At 55.3% G+C, this 17,589-nt stretch overlaps 1 protein-coding gene across 5 annotated transcripts in view; it reads right to left on the bottom strand.

Annotated features, from left to right (window-relative positions):
• Positions 1-273: 273 nt before the first annotated feature.
• DUSP8 (dual specificity phosphatase 8) overlaps positions 274-17,589 on the bottom strand; it is a 40,864-nt gene continuing 23,548 nt past the window's right edge. For 4 of the 5 annotated variants that reach the window (XM_063398184.1, XM_063398187.1, XM_063398186.1 and 1 more), the window contains exons 4-7: positions 3,409-3,575; positions 2,120-2,279; positions 1,809-1,932; positions 274-1,408 (exon numbers count right to left, since the gene is read on the bottom strand). In XM_063398184.1, the coding sequence (XP_063254254.1) occupies positions 313-1,408; positions 1,809-1,932; positions 2,120-2,279; positions 3,409-3,575 (1,547 nt within the window). In that variant the 3' untranslated portion in view covers positions 274-312. Of the gene's footprint in view, positions 1,409-1,808; positions 1,933-2,119; positions 2,280-3,408; positions 3,576-10,844; positions 11,280-17,589 lie in introns of those variants that run through there. The other variant, XM_063398188.1, reaches the window with a different exon arrangement.

Raw genomic sequence — 17,589 nt, 5'->3', positions numbered from 1 at the left:
CAACCCCTGCCTCTTCCCACTTGAGTTTTAGGCCCAAATTTTGAGTGCGGATCTCTGAGGGCTGGGGCGCCCTGAGGACGGGCGGAAAAGGACCAGGGGGAGTGCAGGAGGGACACTAAGCATCCGCCGCTATGTTTCCCGACTCTGGAAAGACTCGTCCACCTTCGCTTCGGTTTCAGCGCTTGCGCCCCCGAAAATGCACGCGCAAGTATAAATACACCCCCGACCCCGCCGCCCCTCTTCCCGCTCCCCCCAGCTTAAATATCCCCCCGCCCCAGCCCGCCCCGGGTCTCCAGGCACCCCGGGTGAGTGTCAGGACACCTCGATGATCTCCATGCTGCCCGAAAAGCTGGACTGTTTGCTGATTTTGCCCAGCTCTTCCCGAGCCCTGCCCTCAGACATGGTCTCCTCGAACTCCATCTGGCAGCTCCTCCGCTTGAATTGCTTCTCGGCGCCGGCCTCCTCATGCCAGCTGTGCCGCCCGTCCCGTGGCTCGGCCCGCGCCTTGTCCCTCAGTCTGATCTCACATCCCGCCGCCACCGCGCCGCAGCCGAAGGGCGGCGGGTACGGGCCGGCGCTGGGGAACAGGCCCCCGCCGCCGCCGCCCGCGCCGCCGGAGTCCTTGCCGAAGTACCAGCCCGCCTCGCCGGGGGCAGCGCCGGGGGACTCCAGGTGCACCCCGCTCCAGACAGCGGTGGCGGTGGCGGCGCCGGGCGCGGCGGGCGCCTGGCCGAGCCGCGGCGGCAGCCCGTCCTCGGCGCCGGGGCTCTTGCGTGTGGCGCAGGTCCCGCCGACGTTGAGGCTGAGCCCGTGGGCCGGCGAGCCCGCTGCGTGCCGGTGCTTCCGCCGCTGCCTCACCTTGGCCTCCAGCAGGAGCTCGGGCCCCGTGGGCCGGTCGGGGCTGTCCGGCCCTGGGGAGAAGGGGCTGAGGCTGCCCGAGCCCGAGGGGCTGTCCAGCTTGCAGAGTTTGGGGGCTTCCCCAGGTCCAGGGGGCCCGGGGGGGTCCTGCCGCAGGCCGGGGGAGTAGGCGGACTTGATGTCCAGGGAGAAGGAGCGTTTCAGGCGGTTGGTGTCCTGGATGCGCTCGGAGGAGAGGTGCAAGCCGTTGAGCCCCTGCTGCAGGCTGGTGGGTGACAGGACCTTTGGGGTCCCGCCCTGCCGCTCGGGGTCACTGGTGGGGGATGCCGAGCCGGCGCTCCTCGGCACATCCTCGGCCTTCTCTGAGGTAGGTGTTGGGGGTTGCCGGCTGCTCTCAGCCACCTCTGCTGGGTCCTGCTGGGCGTCCCCCTCGCCCCAGTCGCCCTTTGACTTCAGGGCCTTGAGGAGCTTCAGGCTCCTCTCGTACTCCAGGAGCTGGCCCAGGAAGTTGAAGTTGGGCGAGATGGAAGGGCGACGGTCCTTAACGAACCTGCCGAAAGGGAGAGACAGCCCCATTGGTGCTTGGTCTTTCAGTGGCTCACCCCTACTTTCTCAGCCTCTCTAGGGAAAAGAGGCATCATTGAGAACCTTCTGATCGGACTGACCAAAGAAAAGGATTTTGTGGAACCATGGGGCGCTGGGATGCCCCAGGATTAAAGATGGGACTGCCTCCCCACTCTGTTTTACCACTCCCAACCATTCCTTGTTGCATGCATTTTATGAGGGCAGGTTTGGTTTGGTTTGGTTTGGTTTGGTTTCACTGGGCCCCAGCCAAGGCAAGACAGAGCATCAAGGAGGCCTGAACCTCTCCTTCTGGGCTCACCCTGCTTTCCCTCCCTGGAGTGAAGCATCCTGGCATAACCCCCCACTACTCCCAGGGGAAAACTCACCTGTAAGCATCATCTGATGACATACCCATGGTCTTCATGATGTAGGCGATGGCAATGGTGGCTGACCGGGAGATCCCAGCCAAGCAGTGCACAATCACCTGGCAGCTGGACACCTTAGCTTTGTCTGGAGCACGGCAGAGGAAACAGAGAGAACAACGATGGTGAGCACCATGGTTCTAGCCTCCCTCCACAACCCTCAGCCCCTTTGTCTGAGAGGACAACAGCTGCTGGGAGCAAGACCAGGGAGGACAGAAGAGTTCAGGTTGTGAAGGCTGAGAATCGGAGGATCTGCAACCATAAGAAAAGCTCACCAATGAATTCAATGGACTTGTCCAGCCAGGGAAGCAGCTTCTCACAGTAGTTGTCATTGACAGGAATGCGCATGAAGTGACTATCACAGATGAAGTCTGGCTTGGGACAGGAGTTGCTGGCATTTAGGACATAGCTTATCCCGTTCTGTGTCATCAGGTCCTGGTGGGAAAGAAGCAATCAAATGATCAGCTGAGTTCAGCCCACAGCACATACTGAACATCTGCCATGCCATGCACACTCCCTGCCTTTTCCCATCCCAGCATTTCCTCCTGTGGGTCTCCTAGTGCTGCCTCGGCCTAGTTGATGATAATACAGCAGAGACAGCTGAAAAGGTTGTGTCAATTTAGATGACACAGGTTTGAGCCTCAGCAGATCTTTGTTTTGGTCCAAGTAAAGTGAGCAAGGCCAAAGACACCTGTAAAGGGGTTCCAGAGGAGAAAACCCAACATAATCCCAGTATTAGAGAAATAGGACAACTAAAGAAAGAAAATTAGCAAAAACTCTGTCTGAAAGCTGTGAAAGTATCAGCTGAGGGAGAAAGGAGACACCTCACCAACAGAGTGAAGTGAGGCACGGGTAGAACCCTGTGTTAACCAATGTGGCCAGAATATGCTCTATCCATAGGCAACAGAGTGAGGTCAAGGGTGGAGGCCTTGCGTGGGCCATGTTTCTCTTCTCCAGCACGTGGCCACATTGTGGGGATGGCAGAAAACACAGTTCCAAAACATGCACAATACCCTCCAAGGAGGTGGGGAGGGAAGGAAACCATCAATTTCCCCACCTGGCATCGGCTTCTCAGGATTTCGGTCCCAGGATTTCAGCCCTAGCTCTCCAGTGGCTGGTTCCTGCCCTTACAGCGGGCTTGATGGAGCCAGTCCAGCTCCCAGGCTCACATTCTTGTAATTTTTTTCTTTCATTTCCTTCTACTACCTGTACATAATTTCCCACTCCCTCCTTTCTGTCTCCAACTCCAGTCTGTTGTCATGCTCCCTCTCCCTCCTCACCTGCTATGGATGAGGATGCCTGGCTGGCTCCCTCAGGGCTGCAGTAGGCAGATGTTTGGCAGCACTTTAACTGTAATTCCTTTTCTTTCTGCTCATCATTACTTCTCCTTTAAGCAAAATTCTTTACCTGGTGTGACATCACAGCACAGCCTTTCTGGCACCTTTTAAAGGGCACTATGTAGCCTTCCCACTGGGAAGGAGAGGAATCCTTAATACTTTCACCCCTCTGCATGACTGGGGTCCCCAGTGGGACAGGGCAGACGTGTTCCCTCAGCGGGCTGTACCTTGTTCAGGACATCCTTCTGGGAGCCCAGGTAGAGATGTGGCAGGATGCGCGTGGGGCCAACGTTGGCCACAGGTAAGCATGGCTGGGAGATGCTCATTGGCAGGATGGCAGCGGGCTTCCCCTCGCAGAGCCCTGGGAAGCAGGATGAGAAGGTGGCAAAGCCTCCTGTGGAAAAAATGGGGACATTGAGCTTGGGCAGCAAGGCTGAGGTCATCAGTACCCGGCACTGGGGACACAGTGGTGATAACCCTGCAGCCCTGAGAACAGAGCGTCCAGGAGCAACAAGCCACCACTAACCAGTGCACATACATTGTGATCACTGTGATGCACACACGGAGAAAGGAATGGAGAACTAGCTCTGATTTTTCCCTGTCACAGCTGGATATTAATGCACATGTGAGGCATCCCACACCCTCTCCAATGAAGTTGGCTCTTCTCAACTTCATTCAGACAAATAACAGGAAGAGACAGTCCTCTTTTTGGCCCCCTACTATTCTGAGGACAGGGTCACCTTTTGATAGCAAAATCCATCAGGGCAGGATGACGACAAGCAAGCCCACTGAGATGCAAAGCTCCTGAGTCTGGGAGGTCAGCCCAAACCTTGCTGCATTGGCTACACTTATACAGCATGATTTCTGAGAGATGCCTCCTCTGCCCAGCCCTGCCAAGCCCATGATTTCTGCCACACCATGGTGGCATAATGATCCTTGCAGGCCACTGCTGTTTTTCATGCTCTGACCTTGCTGAATGTGACAGCAAGCAGTGTCCAGGTTACTGCACCAAACTGCTGGGCAGTCACACTCAGCTTGAGCATCTTGAAGCCCGGTGTTGAAAGAAAATCCCCAGCTGAGGTTGCAGTAGCTGGTATGTGACAGCCAGAGCTATTGTCACAGTGTCTGGCATGGTCAAAAGCCTCAGAGCCGGTCCTGAAAGCTTGAGCAGGGGTGCAAGCCTTGCCCTGCTTGCACGCGGGCAGCAAGGGAAGCTGGAAAACCCCTGCTGTTGCATGTCCTGCACAGTTGCATAAGACCACTGGTGATCCTGATTTGCTCTCACTCGCTGATCCCGTACTCTAGGGTAGAGCTAGGTCTGGCTAGCAGTGTCCTAATTTCACTCCCCTCCAGCTGAGGACATCTGGGTGGCAACTCCATGCAATGGAGAGGAGCTTGAGTCATATCTGCCTCAAGTTTCCCTTGAAGTTTTCCCAGTCATGCGAATGAGCAGATGCAGCTTGACATCACCCAAAGGGCAGAGAGGACTTGGGGGCTTGACTGCCTTTGTCAAAGGGACAGGATGCTCCCACAAGATCCTTTTGAAAGCCCAAGTCCCTGGACTGAGCACCGTGAGAATCCCTGGCCCATCTCTGCAGTTAAACAAGACCTTTTAACGAGCCAGTCCCTCTCCCCTTTGGAAGCAGGGCAGCCTTGGCACATTCTCAATTTACCTTCTTCAGCACTTTGGCAACATTTCTGCTGATCCTCTTGGAGCACCCTTCTGGCTGCTGGTGTGGCACCCACCCTCTAGAGAGGCACGACTGGTGCTGCAGACAACCCATCTGACATATTTGTGAGATGAAGGTGATGGAGAAGCCAAAGCAGTGCACCAAATCATGGTCACACCACTTGGAAACATCCAAGGTTCTCCATCACAATCCACCTCAGCACCTCCTGGTGTCAGCTCCCACTGGCCTAAGGGGAAGGTATCCTTCAACAAACCTCTTTCCTCCCCTCTCTTTTGTTTTCCTGTCTGGCAGCTAACACATCTCCCAGCTTCAAAACCCAGTCAAGCAGTCAAGACAGGAGGGGTAGAGTTAAAGCACCTTATCTTTTCCAGCACTTCCTTTTCTCTGGCTCCCTCCAAAATGACATCACCTCTCAACTGGGACATTAAATCAGAGCAAAAGCAGGAGGCCCAGCACAGGTGCAGCATAGCTCTGGTTACTGCTCATCCCTGCACTGTGTCCCCATTGCCAAGGACTGTCCATCATTGGCCAGAGCTCTTGCATGGACACATGTGACCTCCCTGCTTTGCCCCGAGCTGATGCCTTGGGGGATGCTGGTGCAGAAACCCCATGGGTTTCCTTCAGTTGCCCCTAGAGAAGCCTTGAGTTTGAGCAGGGCACAGATCTGACCCCAGGCTTGTGTGAAACAACGTGAGAATTTTTCTGAAGGAACACGGCACATTTTTGGGGAGCAGGGCGCACACAAATGCAGCCCCAGGGATCACTGCCTGCTCTGGTCTATGGGTGCCCAGCCTCTTGCACTCACATCCATCAGGAGCTGCCCAGGGCAGTGGATGGATTTGTATGACTCTTTCTGGTGATCTCATAGTTCAAGCAGGTCAGGGCATGCTGCTCTCTCTGCATTGCCCGCCCCCACCACACTCAGCCGGCAGCAGATCCTCTGCCGGCCCGGACTGGGGAAGTCCAGGCTGGAGCTGAGGGGCTTGTGAAGCAGGCAGGGGTGTTTGTAGAGGGCAGCAGCACCCTCAGCTGCAGTGCCTACCTGGGCAGGCTACCACAACTGGAGGATGCTGGCAGCTGAAATGATGCCCATAACTCACCTCTCTTGTCCTAAGCAAAGCCTCAACCCTGTGTCCGGGGGTCCAGGCATGCTCCCAGCCCACCTGTCCTCATCTCCCCCATACTTGCAGCTGCTGAGGGCAGCTTGGGCTTGGGGGAAACCCTACAGATGGGGCCGGGTACTTGACACCATCCCAACATGGAAGCGACGCTCACCCCACCCTGCAGCGGCTGCTCCAGCATGCCCTTCATTTTTAGAAGGGAAGCAGCTCTTCAAACAATCCCAAAGGCAGGGAATGTCCCTGTCTGGGCTCCAGCTGATACCTGGGCTTTCCTCCCCTCTATGCCCAGGCCACGGATCCCTGATTTTGCTGGGAGAGAGCAGCAGAGCCCAATGAGGTGAGGAGCCAGGGTACCATCAGTTCTAGCCTTTCCTCTTTTACTTGCAAAGCTGGTGCCAGGAGCACCATTTCTTTTGGCATGTGTGGAATTAAGCTGAGGAAGGATTTGTCTCTGTCATGGAGTGGGTGTTTGGGGATCTCTGGTTTCTTCTGGATGCTCCCCTACACTAGTGAGGGCTTGTTGGGAACCAACTGGTCCTTGTGTGGCATGGCCCAGTGAGCTGCTCGTGGCTCTACATGGAGGGCTCTCAAAACCATTTTCTGGAAAAAACACTGTCTGCCTGCCTACCGCAATTACCTGAGGCAGAGATGGTACCCAGGAAGAGAAGTGGGAACTGGAAAGGAAGTGGGAACTGGAACCAGAACAAATGTGGGGATGCTTTCACTGCTGCTGCTGAAATTGGAGGAAAGAGTAGCCAAGAACCAGCATCAGGTAGGTTCTGAGAGGCCTAGGAAGTGAAAATCACCCTCCTGGAAGTGAAAATCACACTGAGGCACAGGGTGTTGCAGCAACTTAGTGCCAGAAGAGTACAACAGAGACCTTGTATCTCCCCCACCCGAGGTTTCACTCACAGGGTGCTGACCACCCTTCCACCTCCTGCTGTGCCCTGCAGAGACCCCCGTGGGCCAGCCCCAGCCCTGCTCTGCATGGCCCTTCTGTCAAACAGAGGAGAGGGGAAAACACAACAACTTCTCCCCTATCCCCGTCTTTGCCAGGCCTTCCCCTCTATGCATTTTCCAGTTGAACATCTATGATAACCTCCCAGTGAAACTGAATTTATTGTGAGAACAGATGCTGCAGAGGGAATGCAAACAGCCTGGGAATCTTCCTCGAGCCCGTCCATCAGGCCAGGGGGAAGATGCCAGCAGCATCTTTGAGCAGGCTCCTGTGGTACCTGCACTGCTGCAGCAGTTGGGAGCCGGGTGACTCCTCCCCTCCAGCAGCAACTGCACTGTGAGGAGGCCCTTTGCCAGTCCCTGCACCAGTGTCTGCCTACGGCCAAGACCAAAATGAACAAAAACACAGGCATGGAAGGAGATTACTGCACTGCTGAGCTGGGACCCTGACATAACTGGGGAACCCTCCACTGCCCTGGCTGTCACCTTCAGATGGTCTCTAGGGACATCCTAGTCATAGCTGGGTCACTGACAACATCGCAGGCAAAATGTGTCACCTGAGAGTTGCACTGTGCCCTTCTCCGCCAAGGCTGGGCAGCAGTGGTGGTGCAGAGAAGGTGACATGGAAGGTGACAAAGTCCTGGCTAGTGACAAGGACGTAGTGCGGCATTATTTTCCTGGCATTATTTTCCTTCCGGTGGTAAGACTCCGCTTTAGAGATTTACAATCCGTTAAGCTGCATGAGATGTTAACAGAGGCACTGCTGAGGATAAAAGGAAGGTGTGGAATACACAAAGGATGGATATCCTAGCTCCCTGTTGTTCCCTGTGTCCCTCCCTGCACTGAGGCCATCTATCTAGGCTGGAGGTGTAAAGTGGAGCTGGGGCTTGAAAAGCCTCTCACACCTTGCTCTGATGGCTGCACTCTGCACATTCATCTCCAGCCCCATGGACTCACCACTTCCTTCAGACCTCTGAAACAACCCAACAGCTCTGGCCTTGATCCTGTGCCCTGCTGATTGCAAGAAGCTGCGAAAGGGCTGCCCAGTGCACCTGCCTCACCCCAAAATTGCTCTTCAAGAGAGCCACATGCATCTTGAACATCCCCAGCCCCACAAGTCTCACAGAAGTTCCCCTAAAGACACACTGAGCAGCATGTCCTGTTCAGCAACCTCCCTTGTACATTGCAGGCTCAAAGGTCCCCACCAGGAAACAGGGAAGAGGCAACATGTCACACTGCTGTGCCATCAGTTTGTGGCAGCAAGGACGAGGGGATCCAGAGCTGGAAATCCTCCCTGGGCCAGCAGCTGCCACACCCCACTCCTCACCCCCAGCTCTCACACCGGAAGCTAAAAGGAGACCTTCAGGAGTATTAAAAATGTGTTTTACAGCCCACCCTGATCGCTGCAATAATGAGAGTTAGAGAGCAGCAGCCGGAGCTGTTCAGAGACAGGCTCCCCAAGCAGCTGCCAGAGGTTTTGCGGCAGCCCGCAGCCCCACCAATGAGTTTTGTGCCTGTGCTTGTGCTGGAGACCCTCTGCCCGCTAAAGCTCCTGGAAGCTGAGGGGGCTGAGAGAGGCCGGGCTCTGCCCGGCTCTCATTAAAATGCCTGTGGTGGCTGAGAGCTGCTGCCAGGGCGGCACGTGGCAAGGAGCAGCGGGGCATGCAAGCGAGCACGCGCCTCGGCTTGCTGCTGGAGCAGCCGCCACGCCGGCACGGCTCCCTCACTGCTGCCTTGTCTTGGTGGCCAGGATGGTGCTTGGATGCCCCCTCTTCATCAGCCCAGCCCCTTGGGGGCATGCTGCTCCCAGCACCCTGACCCATCATCCCCAAGTGTTAAAGCACCTTGCTGAACTGAGGTACAGCAGGAGATGACAAGAGCTGGGGGGTACCTACAAAACCCCAGCTCTCACCTAAATCATGCTCAGACTTCTTATGACAATGAGCCCGAGTGCTCGGCCGAGCCTCTCTGCTGCAGGCTGAATTGAAGAACAGAAAATGGAGGGGCCCGGCAAGCTGCAAATCAATCCCCTGAGCCGCTGGGAAAATCCCTCTTTGCAAAACGCCATCTCCCTGACTCTGGTGCTGGGTGGGAGCCTGTCGGTGCCGGCAGCTAAGCTGGGCAGCATGATGAAACACTGCTTACTGCCATCCTTACTCACAGCTCCGGGGAGCTCTGGGGCTTTGTCAGCATTTCCTGCTGCCTGGGATGTGCCTGAATTTCCCCCTGCTTCCACCCTCACTGTTTCCCTGGTACTGTAGTCCCCTTTGATTTTCCCCATCCCTCCCAGCAATGGCTGATGTGGACACAGCCCATTTGTTTGCACATCCTTCCCACAAGCCTGGTGAAATTCTGGTGCTCTGCAGCCTGCCCAGCTTGCCCTCTCCTGGCTGATGCTCTTTTATGTCCTTCCACATCAGAGCATTGGAGAGAGATGTCCAGTTTTCAACCACTCTCTTTTTCCACTCCCCTGCCCAGGTTTCACCATCCCCTCATTTGGAACAAAATTTCATCACCCCACTGTTGGCTCATTTTTTTTTCCAGGCAGTGGGGATGAGAAAGCCAATGAATCAGCCCTATTCTGGATGCATGTGCATTCCCTGTTTCCCCTACGGTCACCCCGAACAGCCTCTGTCCATCTGCTGCTACAGTGCCCTGCTGCCTCCCAACCTGTGCCAGCCCCCCATGCCTTGCAGGCTGGTCCCAGACCCTGCTCCCATTCTCCCAAAGAAACTGAAAACATCTTTTAAAAAAGGAAAAGCACAAGAAAGGAAGCCCTCCACCTACACAACCACGGACACACTCCTTGAGCTGTTGAGCTTGATTTTCCTCTGGTGACTGTGCCTGCTTTGGACCAGCCTTACTCGTTCTAAGTAAAGAAAAATGTGTCATTTCCAGGAGTGACTTATTACTAATGACACCATCACTGGGTTATGTGCTTCATGCCACAAAAACCTGTCAAGCACTTTTAGCAGCCTCCCATTTTAAGTGGTGATGGAGGGGAAGTTGCTTGATTCAATCCTTCGGTAATCTAGGTCATCCCAGGCTCGGCATATTTTTAAGCTGCTCCACTTAATATCCCCTTCCTCCGCGTGCCCTTCGCCCTGACACTGGGGGGTGGAAACACTGCAAAACCCCTTTCTGAAAGAAACCACCCAAAATGGGCAGGCAGGGCAGCGCTGGTGAAGCGAAATGGCTCCGGCGGGCAGCTGCCGGGGTGCGGGCAGCAGCGCAGCGCTCTCAGCCGATGGCCCCTTGTTCTCCCCGCCGTCCCCGCCCGTCCTTGCCCCGCGCACTCTCCTCTGCCCGGTGCCCCCCCGCCTCCGGCTCCGCAGCCCGGCGTCCGAGAGCGCCGAGATGCTGGCGGCAGATCCTCCTGGCTCCCGCAGCTTTCCTCTTTTCCTCCTCGGCTCCGTCCGTGCCCTCGCCAAGCTTGCCTAGATGGCGAAGGGTTCAGGGGAGCCCGGAGCGGTCCCCGCGGCCAGCCAGTCTCACCGGATCCCGCATCGGGTGGGAGGGCTGCCTAGCGCCGGGGCCGCTGCAGATGCCTCTGCCCGCTGCAGGCAGCCGCTCACCTGCCTGAAGGAGCTGCCCTTCCGTGCAGCTCCTGTCCCAGCCCGGCCGCCTCCGCCAGCGCCGCGCACATCGCCCCTAGCTGGGCACCGGCCATCGCTCCGCTCCGCTCCCCTCCGCACGCTCCCCGCTCGCTTCCAGCTCCCCGCTCGCCAGCTGCCCGTGTGCGCTCTTTGTACCGCCAGCACCGCGCTCCGCTCCCCGCCGGCCGCTCGGCAAAGGCGATCTCCGGCCCCCGGGCAAAGCAGGGCTCCCGCGGCGCAGCCCCCTCTTCCCGCTCCGTCCCCATCGGAAGGAAAGGCGCCGGGCCGGCTGACAAACCTCTCTTGTCCCTGCTCTCCTTCATCCTCCGCACCCTTATTTTCAGCTTCATCTGCCCTTCGCGCATGTCTGTCCAGAACTGGTCCTCGGAGGGAGCAATCATTACATCCACGGGCATCCAGGCAGCTGCGCTGCGGCTCGCGGGGGCACCTCTCACCGCCGCCAAACAACAGCTGGCGGGCAAACAAAATACTGAAAAAACCAAAAAAGCGCCCCTGCGGCAGAGCAGCGCCAGCCTCCCCCCGGCTCCAGCCTTCAGGCTGAAAAAATAAAAACCATTAAAAAAAAGCCGAGCGGGGTAGGGGGCTCGGCGTGGCCCCCTTTCCCCGGCCGCCCCCCTCTTGGCCGCCCGCTCCAGCCCGAGTGAGCTCAGCCCGGGAGCAGCCGCCCCATCCGCCGCCGCGCTCGCTGCGCGCCCGTAGCGCGCTCATAGCTAACGGGTCAGGCATGCGGCCGCATTCCTTACTCAGCACACAGACACGCAGCACAACGCCGGGCTGACATATGCTTCGCTCCCTGCTTAAAGGCGCAACCGCGATTTTCTCGCCTACCAAAGACCCCCGCAGCGAGCGGCCGCGGCGGGAGATGGATGGCTGCACCACGCCGGCTTCGGCCCCGCGCAGTTAATACAGGCACGGGAAGGCGGTGGGAGGAAGCTCATGCCCACACCTCATTGTAGCACCTGCCAGGGCGGTGTGCGATCAAACCCCCACAACGAAGCGGGGATGCAGCACCACCCTCCATCCCGGCTCCCTGCTGCTGCTCGTACCGTGAAGGCACCGCACGGCTGCACCCCCTCCCCGCAGCGGCTCCTGGCAGGACCAACGTGCATCCCCTGGGCGATGTTTAACTCTGAACCCCAGCACCAGGAAAGGCAATGCCGTGATCTCAGTTTCCCGAGAGCTACAAACGATTAAATAACTTCTCCCGGGCTTCTGCAGGGGACAGCAGGTCCCTAATGACCAGCTCATCTTGTCCCTTAATATCTCCACTGAGAGCACCACACAGGAGGATGCTCATCCTGGAGTGGTCCCAAACAGCTGGAGATGAGTGGGTCCCAACAGCTGGCAGGAAAAGGGGCTGCTGGCACTGGGCTGCTCACACCTGTGCGTGGCCATGTCAGATGGAGTTATCTGCCTGGTCCCAGCAAAGCAGGACCATGGTCTGGAGGAGACATCTGCCAAAACCTTCTCACGTGCAAAACTCCAGCAAGAGGGGACACGTAGGAATGGCCTTTCCTGGTCTCACTGGGGGTCTATCCATCTCTAGCGGCCTCTGAAGCAGCTGGGGAGTGATGTATTTTCTTCTTTGCATTTGTTCTGGGGGAGAAAATTACTTGTCCCTTGCTTCCCACCCGCAGGACTCCTTAATACATCTCCACACAGCTCCTTACGAGTTTATTGGTCTGAGCCCAGGCCTCCAGAAAATCATTCAGGATTATAGTAAGCGGGGGAGAGAAGGGGGGGCATGCATTGTGCCTTTGAAAATCTGAAGCTTTATGGGCTGAAAAACCCCAGGCTGAGCCATATGTGAGTGACTTCAGTGTTTTTCCTTTGAATGACATCACATGAGATGAGGTCATTGGCATTAACTAAGTGCTGTCTCCTCCCCCCCACCCCGAGCGGAGCCAGCCTCCTAACGAGCCTTGTTGTTGTAACAAATATGGTTTGATTATTATCAGATGTGGGTCAGAGGTTGGATAAAATTCAAAGCGTGCTCCAGCTAGGCTGGAAGAGAGAAGCAGCCTTCCCCCACAAGCCATGCTTGGGAAGTCACTACCACAGCAGTTCCCCAGGGCGATCTGTGGTCCCCCACATTTGCCACCACTGTCGCTACAAGGGAGGGCGCGTGATGCTGGTGGCCAGTGCCAACGCCTGCCAGGGATGGAGATCCCCCTGTCCCACTGCACCAGCAGTGCTCTACCCATGCTGGTGGGTGATGCAGCTGTGACCTGCTCTGGTGGCTGTGGCTCTACGTGGGGGGGCCCTAGTCACTCTGCTGGGGTCACTGGGCCATGCAGGGGCAGTGGGCAAGGGGGATGCTGCAAGAAGCATGTGGTGAATTAGGGGATGCAACACTCAACCTGCCCCTGACACAGAGATGCACAAACAAAATTTGCCTTTCCTCACTGCCCTCTGGTTGTCCTTCTCCCTCAGGCTTCCAAGAGCCCTGGGCACAAGTTATTTTGGTAATGCCAGGATCCTTCAGGATGTGTTTGGACTGAGATTTCAGTTCAGGGCTCCTAGGAGCACCAGGTGGGAAGCTGAGCATGACACCACCAAGTAGACCTCAATGCAGGAGGCTTACCCGTGTCCCACACCCCTCTGATCCTCAGCAAAAGACAAGCAAGCACGGATAGCCAGCAGCCCCCTTCCTCTACCAGTGTGAAGTCCAGCCAAATAGAGATGCCACTGCAGCCACCATTCCCCAGGCAGCATCCTCCTCTCTGCTCTCTCCCCATTTTCTTCACCCTTTTGCCAAAACCAGTATAGGCGTTGGCACCTGGGGCAGGGGCAGCTGGCAAGCAGAGAGATTTTAAAAGGCAACATCCATAGTGCAGAAATGCATTCCACATATCAACTGCTGCCCCTTGTCCCTTTTTCCAAGGTTCTCCTCCTGGCCAGGATGTCACCCATCCTGTCTCCAAGCCCCTGTTTAGCTGACAAGAGGTGCATCACCCAGGGAGAGGTGCCCAGCCTTGTCAGCCTCATTTCACTCTCATCACCACAGCACTCACTGGAAAAACATCTGCTGCCATGGGCTGGAGCGACTCATGTCATCCTCCTGCAGGAGCAGGGAGCAGGATGAGGCCCTGCCCAGCACCTACACACCCTGTCAGGACAGTGCCTATAGCCTGGCACAAGCCCAGCGGGGCAGGGCCAGCAGTTCCTCTCTCCACCCAGCACTGGGACCTGGTAATAATTGCCAGTGACGACCTTTTGCATGCACACAGGCCCAGGGAAAAGGGGGAGGCGGATGAGGGGAGGCAGATTTCTCAAAAGGAAGGAAACTGTAACTGGGCAGTGGCTCCTGCCCCTCAGGATCTCTTACTGGGGAAGTTGCCTTCCTCCCGTTGACCTTCTAGAAATGAGAAATGAAATTACACAGCAGTTTTCTAAGGCACAGCAACCACAGGGCTGCTCTTCCCTAAGCCCCTTCTCCTCTGTCCCACTCTGCCTTTGACCCTTTTGCTTGCCTTTTCTGGGTCCAATGGTTAAAAACACGGCCAGAGGGGGAGGGGAAGCTCCTGAGGGTAATTATAGAATCGGGAAAACAAGTTGTCTGACGACAGCGTTGCTAAACAGGGAGGTTTAGAGCATAGGTCTGGAATACAATCAGCCTTGCACATACATGACCTGGCTTAACCCCTCCCAGGGATGCAGTTACTGGCCCTGCCAGGGCTGAAAGCCTCCCAGGCATCTCCTGGTTGTGGTTTGGGATGAGAAGGGGGCACCTTACTCCACCTCCGTGCCTTGGACTGAGGAGACTGGGAGCACTCCCTAGGGCACCTGCCAGGCTGGGTGTCTGAAGTTGGATGCCAGTACCCACTAAAGGGGCTAGAGGGCAAGAAAACACAGCCCTGCCCTGGCTAAAGTGGTCCCAGATGGCTTTGCTGGAGGAAAGGAAGCAATTCCTCAAGAGATGTTTTGCATGAAAGGAAGGGAGCTTCAGAGAGTTACCTAAACCTCCAGGATTGTAAAAATCACAAACTCTGGTATTCCCATTAGATTTTTTAAAAAATGCCTTTCCCTCTAGGCTGGTATCAGCATACTACCTCCAGTCCTCTGGACAGTCCAAAGAAAAACATCATCACAGGTAATCCCCATGCACCTCACCACCTACAGTCTGAAGAAAAGCTGGATGTAAGCCCCTGCACAGACCCTCTTATCCTCCTTCCATTCCTGACCATCATGTGGGCAATTTTAGATGAAGGACAACCAGAATCTCCATTCACATTATTTACAAAGCTGGTTCTTCAAAACTCCCAAAACTAGGAAAAGCAAGAAACTGAGAGTCCTACGGGAGCTCTTCTTCCTCTCTCGTCCCACTCTCATACCCTCCTTATTCATCCCCATACTCCTGCCAGCCAAGCCTCTGCTTCTTTGGGTTCATCACATTATGCTGTGGGATGGAGATGGCCACGGGTGGGCAGAGGCACTTGCAGCAGGTTCAGAGACAGTAATCAGACTTAAAGGAAGATCTTGTAGGTACATCTGATGGATTCATGCCAGTAAGTCCCCAAGTTACATTACAGCCCTGATGCTTGACCTACAAGGGCACCTTCAGGCCCGTGTACTGAGCAGAGTCTCAGTACCACCAGCTGGTGCATTCTGCACATGCTGTGTCTCCAGCAGACACTCACAGCCCAGACTCAACAGGTGAAATCGTGATGCTGTGCAGAGCGGGTGATGAGGAACGTGACCATCAAATCTCCAGCTGCACTCAGGTCCTGCCTCCCCACTCCCATCAGACAGCTTGTGACTGATGAACCCTGGGATTCACTCACATGGTTAGAGCACTGTGCTAATGACACCAAGGATGTGGGTTTGAGGGTTTCATTCCCATGTGGGTCATTCACTTAAGAGTTGGACTTGATGATCCTTGTGGGTCCCTTCCAACTCAAAATATTCTGTGATTCTGTGATCCAAGTGTGGGTATTTGGGGTATTTTCTTTTTTAGGCTTTAGGGGTTTTTTTTGTTTGTTTTTTTCTTACATTGAGTTTGTAAAGACACCTCAATCCTGGTTTTGGATCATGCTAAGCTTTTATCTTCAGCATATACCATGACAAGCTCTGGACATACATACTATCACCCCAGCCTCTGAGACTCGGACAGAAGGCAAGCCCCCTCTGCTCTGCCCTGCCTCTGCCCTGCTTTCACACCTGCCTAGCCTGGCTTTTTTCATTCATCTTCTCTTTTCTTCCAGAACAGCTCCAGCCCAATATGTTTCAAGAGGAGCAGGCAGCAAGGGAGATGTGAGGCTGGCATGCGGCTTCTCACCAACACAGCACGAGAAAGCATTACAGAATTTTCAGCCAAGGATGAGAAAAGTCATGTTCAGTTGCCCTGATGTTTAACCTCTTTTTAGGACTGTCCCTATACAGGAAAAAGAAAAAAAAAAAAAAAAAAGAAGAGAGAGAAAAAGGAGAGAAAAAGGAAAGAAAAAGTATTTTTTCTTTCTTTTGTTCTTTTTTTCCCTTTTTTTTTTTTTAATTAAAATTATCTATCTCTGAGTTCTTGTGTCTAAAATAATTCCAGCCAGTGCTTCAGTGTCAAACCCACTCATGCCTGGGCAGCCCAAGTCAACCCCTGCAATGGAAATCCCCTTTCCTTTTTCGCTACTTCTTTTTGCCTGCAGCAAAGTCACCTGTCTTTGGTACATGCCTCCAAAATCCCCAGAACCTCAGCCCTAGATGACTGCAGCAGTGCAATTACAGCTCTGCAGCCGTGCCGGACGGCCACGGCCTGGCCGGGCTGCAGCGGAGCTGGGCTGTGGCCAGCCTGCTCACCGAGGATGGCGAGTGAAGGGCTGGGAGGGAGCTGTCGCTGATGATATTGTTACATTCTTTCCGAATCCTGGGAGTAAACAGACGCTCCAAATTTAGAAAGAACAGGACTGGAAAATTTAAACATTCCTTGAAGAATTGGTACAGAAGTGGGGGGAGGGGGCGCTGAGGATGATCTCACACGCGCTCCGAGCCAGATGAAAAGCTCATGACTGGAGCTCAGAGCGCGATGGAGGGGCCTGTTGCAGGTCGGAGCGCTGAGGCTCCCCCAGCGCACGACCCGCAGCGAAAGGAGCCTTGAAAGGGTGCCAAGCCCCCCAGCCCAGGCTCTGCGGCCACCGCTGCCGGCCGCGCTGCCATGCCGGGCTCATCTCCCTGGCACATGGCTCCGAGCGCGGGAGAGAGGAGCCTAAGGACCAGGGGCAGGGACACGATGGGCGACTGAGCATCATCTGCACCAGCATCCCAAGCCCTCAGCTGTCGCTTTTAGCCCCTGAATAGGAGTAAAGGAAAATCTCCACACGGCCTGCTGCAGCTGGACAAATGGAGAGGAGCTGGTGGAGCTCAGCACCCAGCAGCTCAGCACCACACACAGCTCTGGACAGGCTCCAAAACCAGAGCTGGCACACGGGAGCTGTCAGGGAGCAATGGAGCCAGACTGCTGCTGCTGCTGCTTCGTAAGCAGATAATGCCTCTCAATAAAAACCAAGTGGGTGATTGCAAAGGGGAAGAATAAGGGAGGAAAAATATAGCAATTTTTTTAAAAAAGGCAAAGAAAAAGCAGAAAAAAAAAGAGCAAAAAGCAAAGGTTTGTGCTGAAGTAAACAAAGGTTAAAGAACAGTCAGGCTCCTGCAGGAATAGCAGAGCTGAGCTGGGAGGGAGGGGGCATTACGTAATGCAGGAAAAATGTTGGCTCCATTCAGTTTTCCACCACTTCATGTGATGTCAGGAAAACCATATAAATCAACAGTCTTTCTGCTCCCACGGATGGAGGGCAGCAAGCAGCACTATTTATACTTACACAATTAAAAAAAAATTGAAAAAAAAAAAGAGAAGCTGATGATTTCCAAGACTGGGAATAATTGACTCAGATTCTTCCCTGCCAGCCACTGGATTTGCTGCTTCTGGGCTGTTAACCCTTGAGGAGTCCCTGGCACCGGTCCTGCCACCCCCAGCTCCTCTGTCCTCACCCATCAGCCTCCACCAGCTGCTTCAAGGGTCAGAAGGTGGCTGGCCT

The sequence above is a fragment of the Prinia subflava genome, chromosome 5, assembly GCF_021018805.1.
Source record: "Prinia subflava isolate CZ2003 ecotype Zambia chromosome 5, Cam_Psub_1.2, whole genome shotgun sequence".
In the NCBI taxonomy this organism is placed as follows: Eukaryota; Metazoa; Chordata; class Aves; order Passeriformes; family Cisticolidae; genus Prinia; species Prinia subflava.
The sequence above is the reverse complement of the archived record's forward strand: the minus strand, read 5'-3'. Positions and strand labels throughout refer to the sequence as shown.